We start from the raw sequence: 24,369 nt of genomic DNA on the forward strand, positions 1-24,369 counted from the left end.
AAAACACATGTTGCAATTAGAAATTCAATGTGTCTGTAAGTACCTTGGGTTGTCAGGGTAACTTGAAGGGGAATTATTTGCGCATCTGTGAGCAAAGGATGACAGGAATAGGATTAATTGAATGGATCGCTGAAAGATTGACTGGGGCAGGAATGGTTCAATGGCTTAATTTTGTGCAGTGTCATTCCATGATTCCATTGCCACCTTTTGCTCCTCTGGCCCCTCATCTTGTCTCTAGGGGAGATTATAACAAGACCTATCACTACCTCCCCTCCACTTCATTTCAAAATGGGAATGCAAGCCATTGGGGCCATCAGCCATTCGGGTATGTTAGCAACATTTAAAAGGCATTTGGACAAATACATGAGTAGGAGCGGTTTAGAGGAGTATGGGCCAAGTGCAGGGAAATGGTGTTAGTGTTGGTGGACAGTTTGGTCTGCATGGACCAGTTTGGGCCAAAGGGCCTGTCTCCATGCTGTAGGACTCTATGACTTTATGACCAGACATTTTTCACACCAAGTATAGCAAGTGCATCCTTCCAAAAAATATTTTCACCACATACATTGCCTCTTCTGTCTTTGCTTCAACTGATATTTTATCAGTATCTCTTTGTGTAGTAGATCTGTCAGAAGTAGAATTCAAAGCCAGCCCTCCAGACCATAAGATATAGAAACAGAATTAGACCATTCAGCCCATCCAGTCTGCTCTCCCATTTGACCCCGGTTGACATGGTTCTCAACTCCATTCTCCCACGGATTCACTGGCTCAAAATATCCCTCCGCATCTCAATTCTAAAAAGTCATCCATTTGTTCTGAGGCTATGCTCCTGTGGCCTAGTCTCTCCTCCTGGTAGAAACATTGTCTCTATGTGCACTCTATCCAAATCTCTTATACTCTTCTAAACTACATTGAATACAGACCCAGAGGCCTTAACTGCTCCTCATATGAATTGATCTTCATTTCTGGGATCATTCTTGCAAACTTCCTCTGTATCCCTTCCAACACCAGCAACCCTAGAACAGATATAGGGCCCAAACCTGCCTACAATATTCCAGATGCGGTCTGACCAGAGTCTTACACAACCACAGCAGTACATCCCTGCTCTTGTATTCTAACCTTCTTGAAATTAATGCTAACATTACTGCCAACTGAACGTGCATGTTAACTTAAGAAAATCCTAAAGTAGGATTACTACGTCCCTTTGTGCTTCAGATTTCTGAAGCTTTTCCCCATTTAGAAAACATTAGCTGTCTCACCTCTTAGCTCTGTGTCATTGCAACTTAATGCCGCCAGTTCCCTCATCCACATTGTTAATGTAAAATGTGAATACTTATGGTCCCAACATTGAGCCCTGTGGAACTCCATTAGTCACTGGATGTCATCGCATAAAAGACCTCTTATTCCCCACTGTACCGTTTGTCAGTCAGCCAATCCTCTCTCCATAACAGTGCCTTGCCCCTAACACGATGGGCTCTAATCTAATTTAGCAATCTTACGTAGCATTTTGTCAAAATAGGTCATATCCACTGGCTCTCCTTTGTCTAACTTGCTCATATCTCCTTAGAGGGTTCCATCAGATTTGTTAGGCGTGACCTTCCCTTGACAAAGCTGTGCAGACTTAGACGTATGTTACCATGCCTTCCAAGTACTTAAAGTCTTATCAACGACCGAGGTCAAGCGAACTGGCCTATAATTTCCTGTCTTCGGCCTCCCTCCCTTTTTAAATAGGGGTGTCACATTAGCAATTTCCTGTTCTGATTCCTGAAAGATCACCACCAATGCCCCCACAACCTCCTCAGCTATCTCCTTCAGAGCCCTGCGGTTCTGCAACCTGAATGCACAAAGCTGAGACACTCAACAGTTCTTACCTGATCCTGGTTCTGCTGACTGTCACTTGGGCAATTCGAATATTTGGAGTTTCTCTTTTGGACTTGTCCTGCTAATAGAATTAGATACTTCTGTTTCATAGCAGTGATTGTGGTTCCGAGTTATTTGTTTGTCTGTAAGGTACTTTGGGATGCCCTGAGGCTGTGAAAGATGATACGTAAATTATAGATTTGTTTTCTTTGTGCTGTTGTATAGTTTGGTCTCTGGCAGCCCCACAGTCTTTTAATATTTCACTGTGTTCTCTACTATTTTGTCGCACACAGGCAAACAGACCACCATAACCCTAGGTTTTTCTTCTAAGTAGGACGTAACTCATAAATTCAAAATTATTGAAGTGACAAAAGGCAACTGACTCTGAAAAAGGCAGCTCATTGAATATAATAAAGAAAGGGAGGTACAGGATAAAGGAACATAACAAGATACGTAGTCTGTTAACATACAATCCTCAGTGTTATGTGAAATGGACATGGCTAAAATGGGGCTGTACAGTGTTTCAGTGGTTAGCACTGCTGCCTCACAGAGCCAGGGACCTGGGTTTGACTCCACATCTCAGGCTGTGTGCAGTTTGCACATTCTGTGTGGGAATTTCCTCCAGATGCTCCAGTTTCTTCCCACATTCCAGAGACGTGCAGATTAAATGGATTGGCCATGCTGAAATTGCCCGTAGTGTCCAGGGATGTGCAGGCTAGGTAGATTAGTCATGGGAAATGCAGGGTTACAGGAATAGGCTAGGGGTTTGGGTCTGCATGGGATGCTTCTGGGAAGGTTGGTGTGGATCTGATGATCTGAATGGCCTACTTCCACGCTGTAGGGATTCTAAGACAAGATTCTTTTAGTTTACAATCTGTCCTTGTAAAATGTTTCAAACAGATAAAAATAGAGTCAAATTAAACAAAATGAGTGAATTGCAGAACAGGACAGATTGTGAAAGATATTTTATTGCCACCAGTTATTTAAGCCTCCTTATATCTATTAAAGACTAACATTGCTGTCCAGTTTCACCCACGAGAACTGGATGCAATTGGGGAGGTCTGAACTCTGTACAGAGAAAGCATTGTATTATCTTCCCACATCCTGTAAGGAATCTTTGCCACCTGTATTAAATGAGAGCTCACTTTGCAACCAAAACAATTATTTATGCTTCCCCTTTACCTATAGTAAGCAACATGACATGTATGAAATGACAGAGTGATGAGGAGAAAAGGACAGACTGTTCCCAATTTGACAGAATGTCATTCAGCCTTCGTTCAACTTCATTCAGCCTTGCTGCTAAAGTACTTACATTGAAACCTTTTGGATTATTGAAGGCTGCTTATCGGAAAAGGTTGCCTAACAGTTTGTGTACTGCTTCATTTATTTGCGATACTCTATCAATGTAGCATTCTGTTTCTTATCTGAAAGCTTCCTCTTCTGTTGTCTGTCCGGTGAATGTGAACAAGCTCTGTGCTTTGCAGAGCGCTGAACCGTAGCAATTTGCTTAATGCTGAGGAATTAGGGTTTATTCAGTTTCTAGCTTAGATAATGACAGTTTTTCTGTCCATTATGAACATAATACAAAAAAGCAATTTAAAAAATGTAATTTCATCCATGGTTCTCTCATTTGCATTGTTTAGTTTGGTGACACAGTCAGCAGTTGCGGTGGTTGGGGGTGTGGGGGGGGGAAGAAAATGTACCTTGTATTAATTTGATATGTACATTTTTCCACACGATTTCACAATTCGTGTAAAAGATCACAACTTTATAAGCTATTTTGTGCAAATCACATACATGTCAAGCTGTGTCTTATGCATTATGCATCAGTTCAAAATTGACTGGAACTAAAGCTTGCTTTTCCGAAACATTAATTTATTATTTAATGTATAGTTGCAGATTGAATTGCTTTTTGTTCTACAGGAGTCATTCTCACACCCATTTCTCTCTTATTCCAGATTCCAGAGTTGAAGGTTTTTTCCTTCTAGATAAGTATCTTCCTACTTTTATACTTAGTCTCCTGTACCTCTTTGTGGTCTGGGCTGGACCGAAGTACATGCAGAACAAAGCACCTCTATCTTCTAGGGGAATACTAGTGGTCTATAACATTGGATTAACGCTCCTTTCCTTATATATGTTTTGTGAGGTGAGAAATCTAAATATTTTGTCAACATTTATGAATTAATCTGTTCCCCCAACCACCACAGATATTTACCCCATGAATTGCTTTCTCTACCTTGTGGTCCAGCAGTTTCTCATGATTATCTGTTTTTGATAAAAACAACTTGGAGACAACTGAGGCAGTTGGCCTGGTGCTGAGCCATCGGATCAAGTCCTCAGGGTTAGTGCTGTCTTGGTGTTACCATTGATTGATTGTACACTCTGGGAAAGTTCTGCAGCTTCTGAGGATGGCTAACCCATTACACTCATTGTTCAGGCTATGCTACAAAAAATGAGCCCCCATGTAAGATAACACACTGGTGTGAGTTGCTACTTTCAGAAACAAAGTGAGGAGGAGGGAGAATTCGATAAGTGCAAACAACCAAAGGATAGATTACCTTCTAATACTGTATTTCTCTCTGCTAATGCACATTATGTAGATGTGAAATATGCTTTTAACATGAGTTGATTATCATTGGTCAGACCTTTGAGTATAGGAATTGGGGTTATACAGGACATGGTGAGCCCTCTTCTGTAGTATTATGTGCAGTTCTGGTCACCCTGTTATAGGAAGGATATTATTAAACTGGGGAGGGTTCAGAAAAGAATTATCGGGATGTTGCCAGGAATGGGGAGTTTGAGTTATAAAAGTAGGCTGGATAGACTGGGACTTTTTTCTTTGGAGTGTAGGAGTTTGAGGGGTGCCTTATTGAAGTTTATAAAATAATGAGGTTTATGGATAAGGTGAATAGCAAGGGTCTTTTCCCTAGGGTGGGTGAGTTCAAAACTCAGAGACATGTTTTTAAAGTGAGAGCAGAAAGATTTAAAAACGACACGAGGGGCAACTTGTTTTACACAGATTGGTTCATGTGTGGAATGAAGTAGTGGAAAGTAGTGGATGCAGGTACAGTTACAATGTTTAAAAGACATTTGGATAAGTTCATGAACAGGAAAGGTTTGGAGGGATATGGGCCGAGTGCAGGCAGGTGGGACTAGTGTAGTTTGGAAACATGGCCGGTGTGGACTTGTTGGACCTAAGAGTCTGTTTCTGTGATGTATGACTGTACTGGGTAAGATTATACGGAGAACTAATCATGCTTACACTGGGTCATTTGCTTGTCTTGTTTCAGTGTGTTCAAGGTATTTTTTTTTCAATTAATCATTTTTAAAATTCTTTTTGCGGATGCAACTTAATTTCCCCTTCCTCAAATGGTCTGTGAGTGATTCAGCAGTTACATTACCCCGATTCAGCTGAAAGAGTACTGACCTTCTGTGATGCTACATCTGTGCACTGGCTGGTTTTTAAAAAAAGTCCCGTGTACTCATTTGAATTCCTCTTGATTTATTATTGTATACTGTATTCAGCTGCTGAAGAAATAAATGAAACTGAATAGTCAGAGAGAGAATGCAAGAAAACCGAAAAGAAGAGATTATTTCCTCCAAGTCGGTCTTTATAGATTGTGTACAAAAATAAATTTTTTGCAGTTTGCCACATTTTCTGATAACTAACTCAAAACTCGCGGCATGTAGTGAATGATTTTGAGGAGCCTTATTCTTACAGTGTTTGCAAGTATGATAGCCATTTTAGTTGCAGCAAGATCCTGCAGACAATAAAGAATTGTTGCCTTTTTGTTTTGATGGTGAAGGAAGAAAAGGCTATCAGGACATCTGCAATTATTTTCTTTTCTTTTGAGTTGTCCTCATGTGACCATGCAGATCTCCCAAGTTGCAGAGTTAATCTAGATTGTGTGCTCAAATGCTTGAACCTACAACTTTTTTTGTGTCTCAGACAGTTTTAATTGCGATGCATTTTTCCAGCTTCCTCAGAAATGGCTCTTTATTACTGTTCTAGTCCATACAAAAGAATAATGTTCCAAGGCATCCAACTATCTTTCCAGTTCTTCAACACATTGGTTTCCTTTTGAAGAGAGGGGTTTCTAGATATCTTACTGTCATCAGGAACATGATTTGATCCAAATAATCACTTGTCCCCTTGAGATGAATTCCAATAAATGATTCATAAGAATTTTTAGAATCAGATTTTAATGAGGACTTAAAGCCCTGGTTTTTCTGATGTTTTCCAGCGTCAGAGAGACACGAAAATGAAAAATAACTCAACAAAAATAGAGCAATTTTGGAGAAAGTTTATGAAAGTCTGTTTTGTTTTATGTTGAACTAATGTAAAGGAAGCAAGCAAGGGAATAACAGACACCAATAAGCTAAGACAACTTGTCAATATTTATAGGGTTTGTGCAAGCAATTGATCCAAATTAAAAATATCAGTGAGACAGCAATTCAGGGCATTTTGCATTCTGTATTGATTAGTCAATTTTCTGAAGTGATAGGATGAGATAAAATGTCTTTACCTCTGCAATTTGGCACTGAAGCCATTCTGGAATGCACATGCGTTACACCCAGGATATCATCACGAACCTCACAACTATGTTGCTGTTACTAATCATACGCCAGTGCTAACACACAGCAGTGATAACGTATGCACTGGTGTGAGATGGTGTTCATCGTATCACTGATGCCCCATGATCATTACACCATGACATCCCGTGATCATCATTCTAGTGATAGTCTCCGTTCGTTAAACTAGTGATATCCATGTTCTTTGTGCCAGTGGTATCAAGCGCACATTGTATCGGTGGTATACATTAATCACACCAGTAACAAGTTGCCCATTTTATACCAGTGATGTTTTAGTGTAATTAAAGCTGTTGCTAATTAGTCTGTGATTTCATGGTATCAGTGATGTTATCATGTACACCACTTGCTGATGTCATGAGAATGCTGTCTGTGCATCTTCAGATCCATCAGGAAGTAGATGCTGATCAAAGGTCAAAATTGGTTAAAAATACTTTTTACTAACCCACTAGCTTGAAGCAATCTGGTAACTTATTGATGGAAATGTTGATGGGATCGGTTTTTAGTGATTTCCAGTGATCAGTATTGTTGACACCAGCTTCATATTGACTGGAATCTTTTAGTAAACACATTCAGCGCTGACCTGATTGATCTTGATGATTCTGTGCTGAAAGGCCAAGCATCGTATTACCCTGACCATTTATTAATTACATCCCTCAGCTCAAAGAATGACCAAAGAAGCCACCGTGGCCCGTGTGCAAATACGGGAAACAATAAGAACAGGTTAAATTGATTATAAATTAATAATTATCAATACAAAAAAACATTTGTTAAACTTGCATTATTGTTTGATTAATGATTCACTTAGAACTAAGCTCATACATTGGACACGTGGTGGAGGTTTTGAAATTCCTTAGCTTCCTTTATACCTATGAGCAGTGTACGTGGAAATTGCTTTTGAATTTTGGTAAGTTCTTTAAATCATTGGGAGTAATGTGATCCTAATTTCTCCAGATGTTTTCACATTCAGTTGATAAGTATCATTAATGAAAGCAATGGTAAGATATTAAAACACAACCTGGAACTTGTTTGTTGCACATATTCATGAATTTTCAGGTATAAATTGAAATAAAGCAATGTAGCTGTCAAGTGACTGGAGCAATTTGTATCACATTATGTTCCTTTCATTAAATATGAATTCCCCGCCCAGCTGAGTGTCACTCAGTCTTTCTGAATGGTCATGGAAGTCTTGTAACCACTTCCTTGTTACAATGGGTGGTAGAGGTGCAGTGAATTTCCACTTAACTCCGTCCATAGCTAGAAGAATACAAGTTACCACTTGTCCCTCACTATTGGAAGAGCTGAACTGGAGTATCACTTCCTTATGCATGCTCGAATGCTTTGTTGCCCATCCTTTTTTAAAATTCCTTGTCACATTCTGTCTAAAGTTGCCAATTATGAGCTATTACGGTGACCAGGTGAGCCACCTGAATTGTCACTGCTGTTGTTCATACTGTGAACCATGTCATCACCTCACTGTCTAGCTCCGAGGGAGCTGCCTTTAGGAGGTTACACGCCTGCTTGGTTTTCTCAGTGAATGCATTTCCAGTGGCACGTTGCCTCTCTGGCTCCACTTCTACCCCCATACAATTCTCCCCATGGTCTGATACCCAGATATGCTCAAGATTTTAAAATTAATTCCTTCCCCTTCATCACTGGCATACTGCTTTTTTGTTAACCTCATTAGTTTCCACACATGCACTGACATTGACCACATTTTTGTCTGCCCCTCCCATCATTCTCAATGGACGAGGGACTGCATTTATTAGTGAGAGACTGGAAAGCTGACGTTGTCGTCCTTACAATTTAGGAGTTTCACTGGAGATTTAATATGTTAAAATTAAGAAAGGGCCTTGATAGAGTAGATACGAAGACCCGCCTTTAAGTGGATGGACAAAAAGGTCAGAAAGAGATGAGGATTTCATTTTCACGAAGCTAACACAGTCATGATGGGATGAATGACCTCTATGGAATGATTCAATGGCGGGAATCTTGGTGGTGGTTTCGAGGCTGTTGCTTGGTGCCAGGGAAAGCCTGCCAAATGACTTGTAGAACAAGCATTGACAAACCTGTGCCCAGAATGAAGACATTGCGTGGAATGGGGGTTGGGATGGGGGTCCAAGCCAGCGAGAGCTGCTGACCCATTAGTGACTAGTAGATCTGGCATTCAGTAGCACCATGGAGAAGGCCCAGAACATCCCTCGACTCCCAGGATCATGGGAACAAATTAGGATGCAGGAGTGTGCTTTGTGGGGGTAAGGCTAGAACGATTCAGTGGTTGGGCTCACAGTGGAGGGGACGAGGGGAGGTGACATAGGAGCTAGAAGCAAGAGCAGGAAAACTACTCCCAAGAGGCATTTCAGTCTGCCGCAAATTACCTTTGATCAAAGGATTCTCACCTTAAGCTGCCCACATTAGATAACCTGTAGATCACGCCAGATGGCAACAGACCCTCTTATAGAATCATAGAATTATATAGCATGGCAACAGACCCTTCGGTCCAATTGCGTCCACACTGACCAGGTAATCCTAATCTAACCTAATCCTATTTGCCAACACTTGACCCATATCCCAATAAACCCTTCCTATTTACATACCCATCATGGTGCCTTTTGAATGTTGTAATTGTACCATCCCCACCACTTCTTCTGGCAGCTCATTCCATACACACACTCCAGGTGAAAAGGTTACCCTTTAGGTCCTTGTTAAATCTATCCCCTCTCACTTAAACCTGTGCCTTCTAGTTTTGGACTCCCCACCCTAAAAAAAAGGACCTTGGCTATTCACCATATCCATTCCCCTCCTGAGTTTATAATGTAGCTTAATCCTCCTGGAAGGAGGTTGAAACCCTTAATTGGCCACTCTCAGAGTAGCTTACCAACATCAAGTTATAATTGAGTTGCATCATCTTCAGGAAGACTGAAGTGAACAGGCCCCATTATGAGTTCAGCTCCTTGGCGGTGAATCCATCACTCTCTCCAACTCACATCTTACCATCTGCTTTCATTTGTGAACCTTCTTTATGAGATATGTTCACTGAAAGCTGTGCACAGGTGCAAGTTGTTGTTCACTAGGACCTGGTGGGGAAGAAGATTTTAATTGCTAAGGGGAAGTCCGAAAAATTTCTTTAATGGCTGGGAAGAGCGAGTTGTTAAGAACGGACATCCGTGCTTCATCTGGTCCACTGGGCCATTTGTAGAACATATCTGCTCCAAATTCCCTCCATGGCCCACAACTTTGAGGCCAGTGCGTGATCTCTTACTGGGGCCAAACCCAATCAGCTTTTTCCAACATGTGGTCAAGTTGACAGGATGTAGTGTAGATTTGGGAGTTAAATAACCTAAATGCATGATCGATTCATTCAAAATCCATTCCCTTCTAGGTAAACATAGCAGAGTCTGGCCTGTTCTTTATTTATCTAACTTGGGATTCAAACATTTGTTCATCATTCTTCATATACAAACAAGATTTTTTACCATCTTCAGGGCAGAACTACATACAATTGCTTTTCCATTAAGAATTTCATGCCAGTTTTTAGGTACCTCTCTCACTCGTAGATGCAATAATTCATTCTGGTGGGTTTTTTTCTAGCACATCACTAGGAAGTGTTCCCACTACAGTGAGTAATGCAGGCACCATTCTGGTTGTTGTCCCCACACTGAGATTTCAAAATCTGATTTGAATGTCATGGAAAGACTTTTAACTGTTCACCAGGAAATTGAAATGAATTGGCAGTGTCCATGGGAGATTGGATTGCCCCTGGGCCCCATTAAGACACAAGGTTGCTGGAACAAGTTGCCTTTCCTTGTTCATGTATTTCTTTTGTATGGAGTGGATTGTTTCCTTTGCAACCTTTTGAAATAAACCCTTTCCTTTGTTAATCCTGTGAGATAAACTATCAGTAACTACAAAAAAGTCTGTTTGTTTTCTCAGTTGCTCAGAGGTGTTTGGGATGGAGGATACAGTATTTACTGTCAGAACACACACAATGCTGGTGAAGCTGACCTGAAGGTAAAATTCCATGTGTTCGTACTGTGCAAGGACAGAATTGTTGCTGGATTGACATCTTGGTAAAATCCTCAGCCAGATATTATGACCGTGACCACTGTTTCTATGATGTTTTCTGATGTCTTTTTCTTTAACTTTCAAATTTGCCACAATTGCCTTGGAATGTCATTCACACTAAACAGTGATGTAAGGAGGTTTGCCAGTAATTTTTTTTTCCCCAATCATTTTCTGTCCTTGATACTCTGTGACAAAACATCTAGATGTAACTGTTAAATTTAGTCTGCATTTGCCTGATAACAAGAGAATTATGAATGCCTAGAGTCAAGCCCAGGATTGTAACCTTTTTGAAAGGATGTTAATGTCTCAATTTTGTAATCTCAGAGAAAGCAGGATTTCATTGATGTCCTTGGGTAGACCATGTCAAGGACGTAACCAACTGCCAAGACAGCATAAGCAGTTACTGATTTTTATTACAATAGCTAAATTGTGATTATGCTTCTCTGTTTAAGGTTTCGTATTCACAGAGAAGATTAAAAAAGCATGAATTTAATCAGAATCCGATATGAAATTATGCTGAAATTTTATCTACTCATTTTCATTTTACTCTGATATGATTCATTGTGAAAGTGAAGTCTTCATCTTTGCCCACAAAAATCTAATGCCTTCCAATTGAACTCCCCATCTCTGTAACTTAGCAATGGGTTTCTCTTATTTGTTGCAGAACCCAATCCAGCCTTAAAAAAACTTGCCAAGAGATTCACATTATATATGGCACAATTTCTTTAAAAAGTTCTGCCTGTTGGTTTGATTAATTGAAAGCAGAAATAAATATTTTTGTACGTGATGGGGTTTTCAGTCTGTTTCTTTGCTTGAATTCCCACAAAAGACTAGACATTACTCTAGTCATTAAACCTAACTTGTGCATTAAGACTCTGTCATGCAGAGCAATTTAAGTCGTCATGTAATAATGAATTCCCTTCCCCTCCCCGCCTTTATCACTGTTTCCAAAAGTTCTCCTTGTATCAAATCAATGCTCAGTTTTCAAGCAGAATAACCATTAATCTGATTGCTAAAACTTTGATAAATGCCTTTGTTTTAAAGCACTTTAAGCATAATTGCCTACTGTGTAGGTGAGATGTTCATAGATTGTGTATCTATGCACTTGGGAATATTACTTTCATGTGACTAAGTGGATAAAGTAATTGAAAGTTTATTTTAGTTGATTTTGTAATGGTGTTTGGACTAACAGGCCATAAGAATTAGGAGCAGATTGGCCCATCAAGTCTGCCCCACCATTCATTGGGAACATGGCTGATTTGATAATGCGGAATTCCACTTGACTGCCTTTGTCTCAGAACCCTTGGTTTGTTTTACTGTTCAAAAATTTGTCTACCTCAGCCTTGAATATACTTAACAGCCCAGTCTTAATAGCCTTCTATGATAAGGAACTCCACAGTTTCACTCTCCTCTGAGAGAATAAATTCCTCCTCATCTCTCTTCTAACAGTACAATCCTTATTCTGAGATAATACTCTCTGGTTCTAGACTCTCTTACAAAGGGAGACAATCTGTCTACATCTATCTGTCAAGCCCACTAAGAATTTTGTATATTTCAATAAAGTTGGCTCTCATTCCCCTAAACTCCAGTGAGTAAAGGCCCAGCCTACACAACCTCCCCTCATTAAAAAATCCCTTCACACCCAGGATCAACCAAGTGAACCTTTTCTGCACTGCCTCCAATGCCAGTATATTTTCCTGTAGATAAGAGAATCAAAACTATTTTCAATATTCCAGCTTTGGCCTGACGAGTGTTTTGTACAGTTTCAGAAAGACTTCACTTTTTTATACTCCATTCCCTTTGAAATAAACATTGATATTCCATTTGTCTTCCCTGTAACCTGCTGAATTTGTTTGCTAGCTTCTTGTCATTTACGCACAAGGACTCCTGAATCCCTCTGTGCTGCAGCTTTCTGCAGTCTTTCTCTATTTAAATAATATACAGCTCCTGCATTCTTCCTGTCAAATTTTCCCATGTCATTCCACTTGCAAGTTTTTGCTCATTCAGTTAGCCTGTCTGTATCCCTATGCCGACTCTTTTCATGCCACCTTGACCATTTGCCTTGCAACCTTTTTTTACGTCATTCACAAACTTGGTGATAATATGTTCATTTTCCTCATCCACGTCATTAATATATATCATAAATAATTGTAGCCCAGCACTGATCCTTGTGCATTCTACTAGTTATAGTTGCCATTCTAAATATGCTCATCTTATCCTCACTCCCTGCCTTGTGTTAGTTAGTCAATTCTCCATCCATGCTACTACCTCCAACACCATGGGCTCTAACCTTATTAAGCAGCTTAATGAATGGCACCGTATCAGACACCTTCTTAATATCCATGTATATTACATCCAATGCTTCCCTTTAACAAAACAGCTTGTTATCTCCTCAAAAAATTCTAATAAATCTGTCAGGCATGATTACCCTTCATGAAGCTGTGCTGACTCTTGATCAGATGTATTTCTAAATGCTTGGCTATTACATCCTTGGAAATAGACTCTAACATTTGCCCAATGACAGAAGCTAAGCTAACTGGCCTGTTTTGAACCCCTCCCTTTTGAATGAGGGTGTTTAATTGGCAGCTTTCCAATCCTCTAGACGTTTTCAGATTCTAATAATTATTGCAAATTAATACCAGTGCATCCACTATCTCTGTAGCTACTTCCTTTAATATATTAGGATGATTCCCATCAGGTCCAGGGGACTTGGAATCAAAGAATTCCGACTGTGTGGAAGCAGGCCATTTGCCCCAGCAAGTCCACACTAACCCTCTGAAGAGGGTCCCATCTTTTCCCTGTAACCCTGCATTTCCCATAGCTAATCCACCTAACCTGAACATCCCTGGACACTATGGGCAATTTAACATGACCAATCCACCTGATGTGCACATCTTTGGACTGAGAGGAAATCCAAGCAGACACTGGGAGAATGTGCAAAGTCCGCACAGGCATTCACCCAAAGCTAGAATCAAACCCTGGTCCCTGGCGCTGTAAGGCAGCAGTTCTAACTACTGTGCCACCCTGCCTTATTGGTCGCTAGCCCCATTATTTTCCCTAGCATATTTTCTCAAGCAATAGTCATTGTACTTATTATAGAAGAAATTGAGAGGGCACAAGATTGAGATGTATAAAATTATGAACGGCATAGGTCAGGTAGATAAAAATAAAAAACTTTTCCCTTTTGATGTAATGATCAATGACCAGAATGCATTGACTTAAGATAAGGGACAGAAAGCTTAGTTAGAGGAGATATGAGAAAAACTTGTTCACCCACGGTGTCACTGTAATCCAGAACTCAAGGCTGGTCGAGGCAGAAACTTTATAACATATAAGACGTATTTAGATGTACAGTTTAGATACAAGGCTATCGGTCAAATGTTGGAAAATGTGATTAGAATAGTTAGATGGTTGTGTTTGATCGGCACAGACTCAGTAGACCAAAGGGCTTTTTTCTGCGCTGTAAGTCCCTGAAACTCTATGATGACTTGCTCTCTTCATTTTGCTCCTTGATTATTATGATAATCCATTATATGAGTGAAGATATCTCTGAGGGTTGTCAAGCTGGAGGTAATTGAAGAGGTAGGAGGGGATGAGAATTTCAAAATCAGGCTATTTCTTCACTGGAAGTGTTGCAGGATATGCACGAGGTGAACAGGACTTGGGCCAAGTTACGACATTGGCCAAAAGGTTTGGATAGCTTGAGTATTAGATTTTGTGGACTGTTTGAGAAAGATGAAAAGTGATAGTTTACTATGGTGAAAGTCATATAGGTTGTTACTTGAAACTTTAATAAGAGCCAATATGGAACTCATGATGTGGAGGAGCCGGTGTTGGACTGGGGTGTACAAAGTTAAAAATCATATAGGATCTTATACTCCACAACTCCCACATGATGAATGAGCAGTGCTCTGAAAGCTAGAGCCTCGAAATAAATCTGTTGGACTATAACCTGGTGTTGTGTGATTTTTAACATGGAGCTGTAATGGTATTGGATGCTTAATGAGGCATTCAGACATGGTATTGAATTGAATTAAATTGAATTGAATTGAGGGCACAGATTTGGGAGGTGACAGTGTCTTCAAGGACTTTGGCAAGGAAGTAGAGTCGCTCGTCTGAGTTGGGTTTTTTGATGTTTTTGATTATTGATAACAATGAATGTCTGGATGAAACCTCTGAATAGTTCAGTTAACAGTGGGAATTACTGGAAAACAGTTGAAACACATACTCTCTTAATTACATCCTGGTCATCCCTTGGTCCGAGTCTTTACAATTATATGGGAACTAGAATGGAGATGTTAATTGCATTACTATTGAGAAGAATCAGTTCTTTCATGCAATTTCCTTTTTTAACATGTTGACCTGCTCTTTACTAGCTTCTACATGTTTGAACAGAGAGAAGATATCCGCAGTCAGTTTAAATGATCCAGTTTTACATTTGACATGGGCACACCCAAACCAGTTAACTTGACAAAGGCTTCCTCAATAAAGTTGGGGACAAATTTTGAAATTGGGAGAAGTGTCCCACACATTTGTCAGTTAACAGTCTTATAGCCATAATCAGTAATGAAACAAAAAACAAGTTTCATTTGTTGTTTAGGTTGGTGATTGTACATTACCTTCTTCAAGCAATGCAGTCCCAATAATGCAGGTACACCTACAGTGCTGTTCGGGCCTGCTGTTCCAGGTTATTGAGACAGCAAGCTTGGAAGAATGTTAGTATATTTCCAAGCCAGGATAGTGTGTGACTTTGGGGTGAATGTGCAGATGGTGGTGTTCCTGTGGATCTGCTGTCCTTGTCCTTCTAGATTGGAGAAGTTGCAGGTTCAATTCAGATAACAGCAGCAGATTGTCCTCCCTGAACGGCATTTGTGAATCAAACGGTTTTCCTCTCAGTCCATTAGTTTCATGGCCACTGTTACTGGGATTAGTTATTCATTCCAGATTTAGGTACATAGGTTTCTACAAAGTTGATAGCATAACCCACTTCAAGACCAGCTCTTTCGTTTATTTATCCTTCCCATTTACCTTATTGACTTGCATTTCTCTGCTGTAACACCAATGCACTTGTTAACGTCCTCATAATTATTTGTCACAAATAAGCTGTTCTGCATAATCAGTTCGTCAGAGTGGAGTTCTTTTCATTTCCATTTATGGCCAGTGCCCACCTGTTTTTGACAGCTGCCTCTGCAATGTATTAGCTACCTTGGTAGATTATTTTCAAGCCTGATCTCTTCTTGCAGAGACCCTCCCAGGCTCAGAAGGCTTGCTGTCACCATCTTTCCACTCTCAACCACACCCTACCATGTGAAATCAGTCAGTTGTTCAGGCAGGGGTATGAGTGACCTTTGTCACAACCTGCTTCTGCCAGCTAGTCAGAGAGGGGTCTGAAAATTAAATTCCTTCACCCTAAGCTGCTCCCTTAGGTTATTGGCACAGTTTGACAGATTGGTTTGTGCTGTAGAAATACTCTGCCCAGTACTTGCTCCTCCATCATGCAGGTATCACATTGTACAATATGACATATTCGTATGAGAACTTTATTATCCAGATAAAACATAGATGATGCTTATTTGGATTTATGTAAAGTAATTTCTAGGCTTCTGTGAATATATAATAACCTGGATTAAAATTAACTTGGGTTGTAAAACCTGGTTTAATTACTGGGAAATTGTCTAAGTAGCTTTTGGCTTTATTGCCATTTAAATATAACAGTGTATAAACCACATGTTGGTGCAATCATTTGATAGCATGAGATATTGACAAGTTTACAGCACAGAAAGGCTGTGTTTGAATACCTGTAGTGGCACAAAACTACACCTTTTGATGATTTCAACGCTAGCTTTTGATTTGATGCTGAGGGCCACAAAAACCTCTTGTGGATTTTTGCACATTGCTGTGGGGTCCATATCAGTTCCACATTCCAAAATCTGGAGCTTCCAAAGTGAAAAAGGACAGTTGTGCCTCTCTTGTTTTTTCTTCAAAATGTAAATCCACCGTAATCTGTTTGTAATCAAAATCTTTTTGATCTCACTTGAAATTCTTAAGCAGTCAAATTGACCTAACCTAACCCGGTAAAGAATAGAAGAAAATTTTGTTTGGAACCACTACTGAAGCCTTCACTTACTGTCCTCTGTGAAACACAGAAATTGCCAGATGGCACAATGACATTTGTCCCATCATGCTTTACTGCCTACTTCATCAAATGAATGGATGCACTTATAGACCTTGTGCAGATGGTTTTTGCAGATGGTTTTTATGATGCATCAATAATAAACTACATTTCAGCATTATTCCCTCTTTTTCACAGATTATCCGTGTGCTATGGTGGTACTACTTCTCTAAAGTCATAGAGTTCATGGACACATTTTTCTTCATTTTACGAAAGAACTACCATCAGATCACTGTTCTGCATGTCTATCACCACGCCACCATGTTCAACATCTGGTGGTTTGTTATGAACTGGGTGCCCTGTGGTCACTGTAAGAAAGATAACAGTCTTTCTTTTTTTAGGAGATTTGTTTTTTTCTCAAAGGGCAACTAAACCTAGACTTGTTTGGATCTTTGATTCTATTCCTGTCCTTGGTGCATTAAGTCAACACTTTGGCACTGAGTATATTTGGAACTTTTTCCAACTATATTGTGTGAAGCAGAAATTCAGTGGCTTTGGCTGGAGTTGGTGCATGAGCACAGTGCCTCTTTACAGGAGGTAATAAAGCTTATTTTAGTTATGTCTGGTGCTCAGTGTTGGGCAACCTGTACATCTTCTGTGAACCCTCCTACAATTGGCTACGAACTGAATGTTTATGACCACCTTCAGTATCAAACAGTGACTGGGCTTGTCCCCTGTCCTGTTGAAAGGCAAATCACTCATAGATGACTGTTGCTGGGAAATTGAAACCAAAAAAAAATTCTAAGCATTTTAGATTTAGTTGCTCTTTAAAGCTGCAGTGTTCCTTTTCAAATTGACAGTTTTACAAACTTAACAACCAGGCATCTGTGCTTCGAAATGGTTTACTTGAAAATTCCTGTTAGATAAAATTTTAATATTCTTTTGAATTGAAAACACGCCTGCTTGAAAATGGTATAGTTCTGTCCATTTAAACATAAAACACTACTTCACAATTACTTTTGCTTAATCCACTGATCAAATAGAGGTTACTAAATTTTCATTGCCTCTTTATGCACTTGAGGTAATTCTCGTTAAGTGAATAAAAGTCCTTTTAAAAGTATTTAAGATGATCAGTGAACTAATTTTGCACAATTCTGACTGGTTTTGATTTAGGTCTGCCTAGTTCTTTGAAAAAAACAATAGAGTACAAAAGTAGACATACGAAATATCCTATTCAGTCATTGTTGATTGCAAATGAGAAGTCATTTTTCATGCCTAGTCACATTTATTGCTTTTTCTGTTAATTGAGAGGAGTTTGCAGACACAGACAGTCATGACAGTATTGTGGAGCCTGTCACATTCTTGACAGTCAGCCAGCAAAATATTCATCTTGAATATGCTTGCAATCTTTTATGTTCCTGTCATGAAAGCAATCTGATTAGTGGTAGTACGTATGTCAACCTGAGAAATTAAAACAGGCTTGAAGATTGACTCAGCTTCATAAAGACCAGATCTTTGGGAAGCCAAAGCTAATTCTAAAGCCTTATACTGAGCATTTGGACTATTTTGACGTTTTCTGCCATGTACATATAAACTTTAAATTCTAGTTTATCCAACATCCAATTCTACAAGTTGGTTGTACACATGCGAACACAACTAGGAGAAAACCCATTTTGCAGCTATGTAACCTCCAAACTGAAGGTGATTGTACATTTTTAGAGCTTAATCAGGGAAATAGAATGCCTCCTAAAATTTCTCAATGTGACTTACAAAATGTAAGCGCTATCTTTTTCAAAATTGGTAATAGTAACTCTTATCTATTAAATGCAGGAGGTTGAGGTTGGATTCCTTTGAAACGATTATGTCACGACAAACAAAAATAGTGTTTCTCAATTTTTGTATTTTTCCAGATTTTAACATTAATGTGTTTTCTTGCATACATTTCTGTTGTGTTCAGCTGATACTCTGTCTTGGTTTGCAGCTTTCTTTGGGGCCACTCTCAATAGTTTCATTCACGTTCTGATGTATTCCTATTATGGTCTTTCTGCTATCCCAGCCATGCGACCTTATCTTTGGTGGAAAAAATACATTACTCAAGGACAATTGGTGAGTGCAACGTCATTTTATTCAAATGCCAGAAATTTGTGAATAATCTCAAATTTGCCGCAGAAACATGTAAAATTATGAAGGGAATAGTTAAGATAGAAGCAGGGAGGTTGTTTCCACTGGCAGGTGAAAATAGAATTAGGAGCATAGCCTCAAAATAAGGGGGAAGCAGCTTTAGTACTGAGTCGAGGAGGAACTTCTTCACCCAAAGCACTGTTAATCTGTGGATGTCCCTGCCCAGTGAGGCTACCTTGTTGAATGTATTGAAGGCAAAGATAGATTTTTGAACAATAAAGGAATTAAGGGTTATGGTGAGCAGGTGGGGTAAGTGGAGCTAAGACCATGAAAAGATCAGCCATGATCTTGTTAAATGACAGAGCATATTTGACAGGCCAGATGGCCTACTCCTGCTCCTATTTCCTATATTCTTACTGTATTTTATCTTGTGCATGTCTTGTTTGCAGACAGTTGAATTTGTTATTTTGCACAAAAGTCTTCAGTTTTATTTAGTGCAATACAGGTCATTCTGCTATAAAACAACGGTTACGTTCCTCTTCAACCCTGTGCTGTAGAAAATCGCGCTGTGAAAAACTGCTGTAGAAAATCACAAGATTGCCATAGAAAATTGCTATACCCAATCAGTAGAAAGTTTGCATTATCCAAACAATTTGTCAATTGTGTTATAGCCAATTAGTGTTAACAAAATGCACGTTATACCTGTATTTATCTGTGGTTTTCTTCCTCCTCAAATGGTATCTGATCTCCATGCTATTATTTATGACACAGCATGCTTTCCAATTGGTAGCTGATATGTCCTTGACTGACTTTTACAAAATCTGTTTTATCTATGTACCAACCCATAAAAAGATGGCAAATAACTTCAATGTGTATATAGGAAAGAGGGAAAAAAAAGAGAGTTCTAAGTGCAATAATCCTAAAAAGGAAATAATGAGGAAAAACATTCTGTCAAGACCAGCCGGTTCAGTGGGGAAGACTGTCCAGAATAAGAGAAAACTGGGACATCTTTGATTGTCAAAATCGAAAAGTGAAATTCTGATGTTGGATATAATCTTTCGGGGGAAAGGAGGTTTTCTGAACTGTCTACATTTCTCTATATTTCTGCAGCCCATGGAGTTTGAAGAAAATAGGAATGGTCATAAATGGTCTTGTAAAGCTTGCACATCCTAGGAGCTACTAATGACAGAGGCGTGGAAATTAATGCTTCGAATGGAATAGTTGATGTAAGGGTATAAGAAGAAATGAATGTGCAGAGAAGTAATGATCGTGCTAATTTCAATATAATCATGAAATAAGCTTACAATGGAGAGAGGAAGATTGGGGCTTATCTTGTATTGTGTCCAGAGACTGGAAGAGATTTTAAAAAGACTTTCCCTAGAAATGCAGATGTATTCATAAAGTCTTGGAGTTTGCCAAACACTGAGATTTATTGAGGGGGAAAGATCTAGCTGACAGAAATGAATAGAGTTGAATCAATTTGTAAAAATTGAATGGATTGGAATTTCCATTTTAAATGATTGGAAATTGTGTGTCGAGCAATGATTGACCAAAGGTGGGGCAGTCAAGGGTGACAAAGACTGGCAAACTAAAATTTTAAAAATTGAAAGAAAACAAATTCTTCATTGCGCCTGCAGTAAGAATGCTATGAAGGCTGTGTGTAGTCTAAATAAGTTGTTAAATACAGAGCGGCATAACCATTAAAGGTTTGTGTAGGCTTGAATGATTAGTGAGCCAAGGCTATTGCTGGAGAGGAAGGGCAGCATGGGAAAGAGAAGAGAATCTCAAGGGATGCCTGAGCTAACAGAGAAAATCACGAAGCATTAACTTCAGGCCAAATGAAGGGCTTGAAAGATGCAGGATAGCAACGATCGTAGCCTAAGTAGACCACATTGTTGTAGCTGAATGGGTAAAGAGATGCTGAGTTGGAAAAAGGCTAAAATCTTACTGGTGATTGAGATGTTTTTGGGACAATGCTTTTGTAACAGCAATTGAAATAAGTATATTAATACAAAAATGATGAGCGAAATACATTAAACAAAATGAACAAAGAATGCACGAGAGGGCGGTCATGTAGAAAAATTATATACTGGTACCTAAAGAAGGGCTAAAGTAAATAACAGCATTACCATTATTATACAGTAAATTGGACATAATATTCCAGAGTATGTATCCATCAAAATCCGGAATTTACTGTCAGAGTTGCCCTGCCTTTTCAGATTTAAGATGAGGACTTTTCTTTGACCTCGAGAACGTATTTTAGCAATCTGCTGTTCTTTATCTGCATGGTATTCCCTATTGTAACCTCCTGCAAACATAGCAGGCAGGATCTAGATCTACATCTCATCTGACTCCCTTTGCCCTTCCTAAATTATCACACGACTTGTCAGATTTCCAGCACTGGAATAGTACAAATGGTCTCCTGTAAAATATGAGGCAGAAGCCCTTAGCAAACTGTTGTTCCCCAGCCAACCGGTTCATCCCTCTCGCAGGAGACTGTGTAAGGCTGACCAGACTGTCCAGAATCTTGGTGCCATATTTGAGCTCAAGCTGAGTTTTTGACCATGTTCCTGCACTGCACTAACACCATTTATTTCCACCACTGTAACATTGCTTGACACTGTACCTTGCTTCAGCTCATCTGTTGCTGAAACTCTCATCCATTGTTTGTTATCTCTACACTTGAATATTCCAATGCACTGCTGACCCATCTCCCAGTTTCTACTCTTTGTGAATTTTAGGTATTGTACACCTCTGTTGTCCATGTTCTGACTTCACCTAATACCCCTGTGACTTACATTACCTCATGTTAAGCAACACATCGATTTTAAAATTCTCATCTTTATTTTCACTTCCCGTCATGGGTTTACCTCTGTCTATTTCTGTAATCTCCACTGGCCCTGCTATTCTGACCTCTTGAGGAACGGCAAACTTCTGATTTTTATATCAGATGTGGAACTGAAAAACTATTTGTTGAGCTGGTAGACTCTGTGTTGGATGAATAGTAGCGGTCCTCCATGCATTTGGAAAAGGGAGGCCTTGAGCGGAGGGAGGGATGTGGAGAGATGGAGTGGAGGTGCCTCCACATAGCCGAGAGGATAGAGTGAAGAACCCGAAGAGAGAATTGTTTATGGAGGTGTTGGAGGTATTGCAAGTGTGAAGTGTCAAAGATAGGTCCAAATTTGGATGGTTTAAACTATACTTGTAGCCCTTGAGGAATGTCTTTTATATCAGATACGAAACCGTGTAACTGTTTGTTGAGCTGGTGGATTCTGACCTCTTCAGCATCCGTGGTTTAAATCATTGAACTCGGTTAAAGTTTATTCAGCTGTCCAGGAACTGAAACTTTGGAATTTACTTTCTGAATGTCTCCAACTCTTCTTTTCATTCCTCCTCTAAGATGCTGCTTAACACCTAACCTTTGACCAAGATTTTGGTCAGCTGTCTCAATCATGCCCTGTCTAGCTCCATGACAAAGTTTGCTTAGCAATGTTCCTGTGAAATGCCTCAGACCATAAAATATGTTACGTAAATATAAGTAGCCACAAGAACTTAGTAGCAGGAGTAGGCCATTCACACCCTGGGCCTGCCGTACTATTCTAGATCATGACTGATCATCTATTTAAAAACCATTTCCACACATCAAATAATTGCTTGCCAGTGCAGAACTTAAACATTGCTAGAAAGAGACACAAAATGGAAGCTCTATATTTTACACTCATTCCATCATGGATGAAGAAACCAAACTTTGAAAGTTGAACACCAATTTATCCTGCATGACAAAAGGCTAGATGCTGATTGGTTGCAGCATGAAGATCTGTGTAATGTCAATCTTTGTGTGCTGATTAACTTCCTGAACAGGCAGCCAGACACTGATTGGCCACAGCATTGCCATGGCAACTGCAATAGAGATTGGCATCCTCCGTGTTTGTACTAACATACACAACTCCTGTACAGGGTTGTGTATATTAGTAAATGCAGATTCTAACACATACAAATGAAACATATTGTGACCCCAACTGATAATCTAACATTGGTTTCCAATGTAATCCTTAGCACAGTCTGGATTATTTAATAAATGTCATCTAATAGAATTACATTCAATATTGGATGCTATGGGTTGTATTTTCCACTTTCATTTACAGAGGTAAATGTAAGAAAGTTAAGCTAGTATCAAATTGAAAAACACACGATGTGGCAAATGATTGCGGGTAAACCAGAAGATTGGCAATGGTTTAAAATACAACAAAAGATTACCAAAAAATCTAAAGCAGGACCTTGTAAACTCTGAGAGTAAAGTAGAAAGTTATATAAAATGGACAGTAAGAGCTTCTGCAAATATCTAAAAAGGAAGAGAGACAAAAGTGCATAGGCCGCTTAGGAAATGAGGCTGGGGAAATAATAATGGCAACCAATAAATGGCAAAGCATTCAATTAAATGCATTGTATCTGTTAGAACACACTAGTAACATGCAAAAATTACTAAATAATCAATGTGAAAAAGTTGTGGAGGAAATAGATATGATAAATATTACTAAAGAAAGTGCCTTTAGGAAACCAATGGGGTTAAAGGCTGATTAGGTTCACTGGACTTGATGGTCTGCATCCTAGGATACTAAAAGAAGTATCGACAAAGATAATGGATGCACTGAGAGTCATCTTATAGGAATTTTTAGATTCTGGAAAAGTCCCAGAGGATTGGAAAATTGCCAGTTTTCAAAATGTGAGGGAGAAAAATAGTGAACAATGGGCCAGTTAGCTTAAAGTGTGTCATTATGCAAACATTGATAAGACTTTCTTGTGAGAAATGGTTGAATAGATTGTGCCTGCACTCATTGACACACACAGCATTGCTGTCAGTTTGGAGGCAGTAATAATCCTTTAATTGGTTAATTAACAAGTCTCACTGCCTCATGTCTGCTCACAAATGCCACAGTTCCCCAATAGTGTTGCACCAGATCAGGACGCTAGCTCACAACAGAACTCCCCTCCAAAAACCAGCAGAAAAGTGAGTGACAATAGACAATAGACAGTAGGTGCAGGAGTAGGCCATTCTGCCCTTCGAGCCTGCACCACCATTCAATATGATCATGGCTGATCATCCTTAATCAGTATCCTGTTCCTGCCTTATCTCCATAACCCTTGATTCCACTATCCTTGAGAGCTCTATCCAACTCTTTCTTAAATAAATCCAGAGACTGGGCCTCCACTGCCCTCTGGGGCAGAGCATTCCACACAGCCACCACTCTCTGGGTGAAGAAGTTTCTCCCCATCTCTGTCCTAAATGGTCTACCCCGTATTTTTAAGCTGTGTCCTCTGTTTCGGCACTCACCCCGCAGCGGAAACATGTTGCCTGCCGCCAGAGTGTCCAATCCTTTGATCATCTTATATGTCCCAACCAGATCCCCTCTCAGTCTTCTAAACTCAAGGGTACACAAGCCCAGTCGCTCCAGTCTTTCAGCATAAGGTAGTCCCGCCATTCCAGGAATTGACCTCGTGAACCTACGCTGCATTCCCTCAATAGCCAGAATGTCTCTCCTCAAATTTGGAGACCAGAACTGCACACAGTACTCCAGGTGTGGTCACACCAGGGCCCTGTACAGCCGCAGAAGGACCTCTTTGCT

General features: G+C 39.6%; 1 protein-coding gene across 3 annotated transcripts in view; it reads left to right on the forward strand.

Annotated features, from left to right (window-relative positions):
• Window positions 1-24,369, forward strand: part of elovl5 (ELOVL fatty acid elongase 5) — a 99,784-nt gene that overhangs the window by 63,480 nt on the left and 11,935 nt on the right. For all 3 annotated transcript variants that reach the window (XM_043679614.1, XM_043679605.1, XM_043679622.1), the window contains exons 3-6: window positions 3,816-4,003; window positions 10,381-10,458; window positions 16,823-16,994; window positions 18,606-18,730. In XM_043679614.1, the coding sequence (XP_043535549.1) occupies window positions 3,816-4,003; window positions 10,381-10,458; window positions 16,823-16,994; window positions 18,606-18,730 (563 nt within the window). The remainder of the gene's footprint in view (window positions 1-3,815; window positions 4,004-10,380; window positions 10,459-16,822; window positions 16,995-18,605; window positions 18,731-24,369) is intronic.

The sequence above is a fragment of the Chiloscyllium plagiosum genome, chromosome 3 (genome assembly GCF_004010195.1).
Source record: "Chiloscyllium plagiosum isolate BGI_BamShark_2017 chromosome 3, ASM401019v2, whole genome shotgun sequence".
NCBI lineage: Eukaryota > Metazoa > Chordata > Chondrichthyes > Orectolobiformes > Hemiscylliidae > Chiloscyllium > Chiloscyllium plagiosum.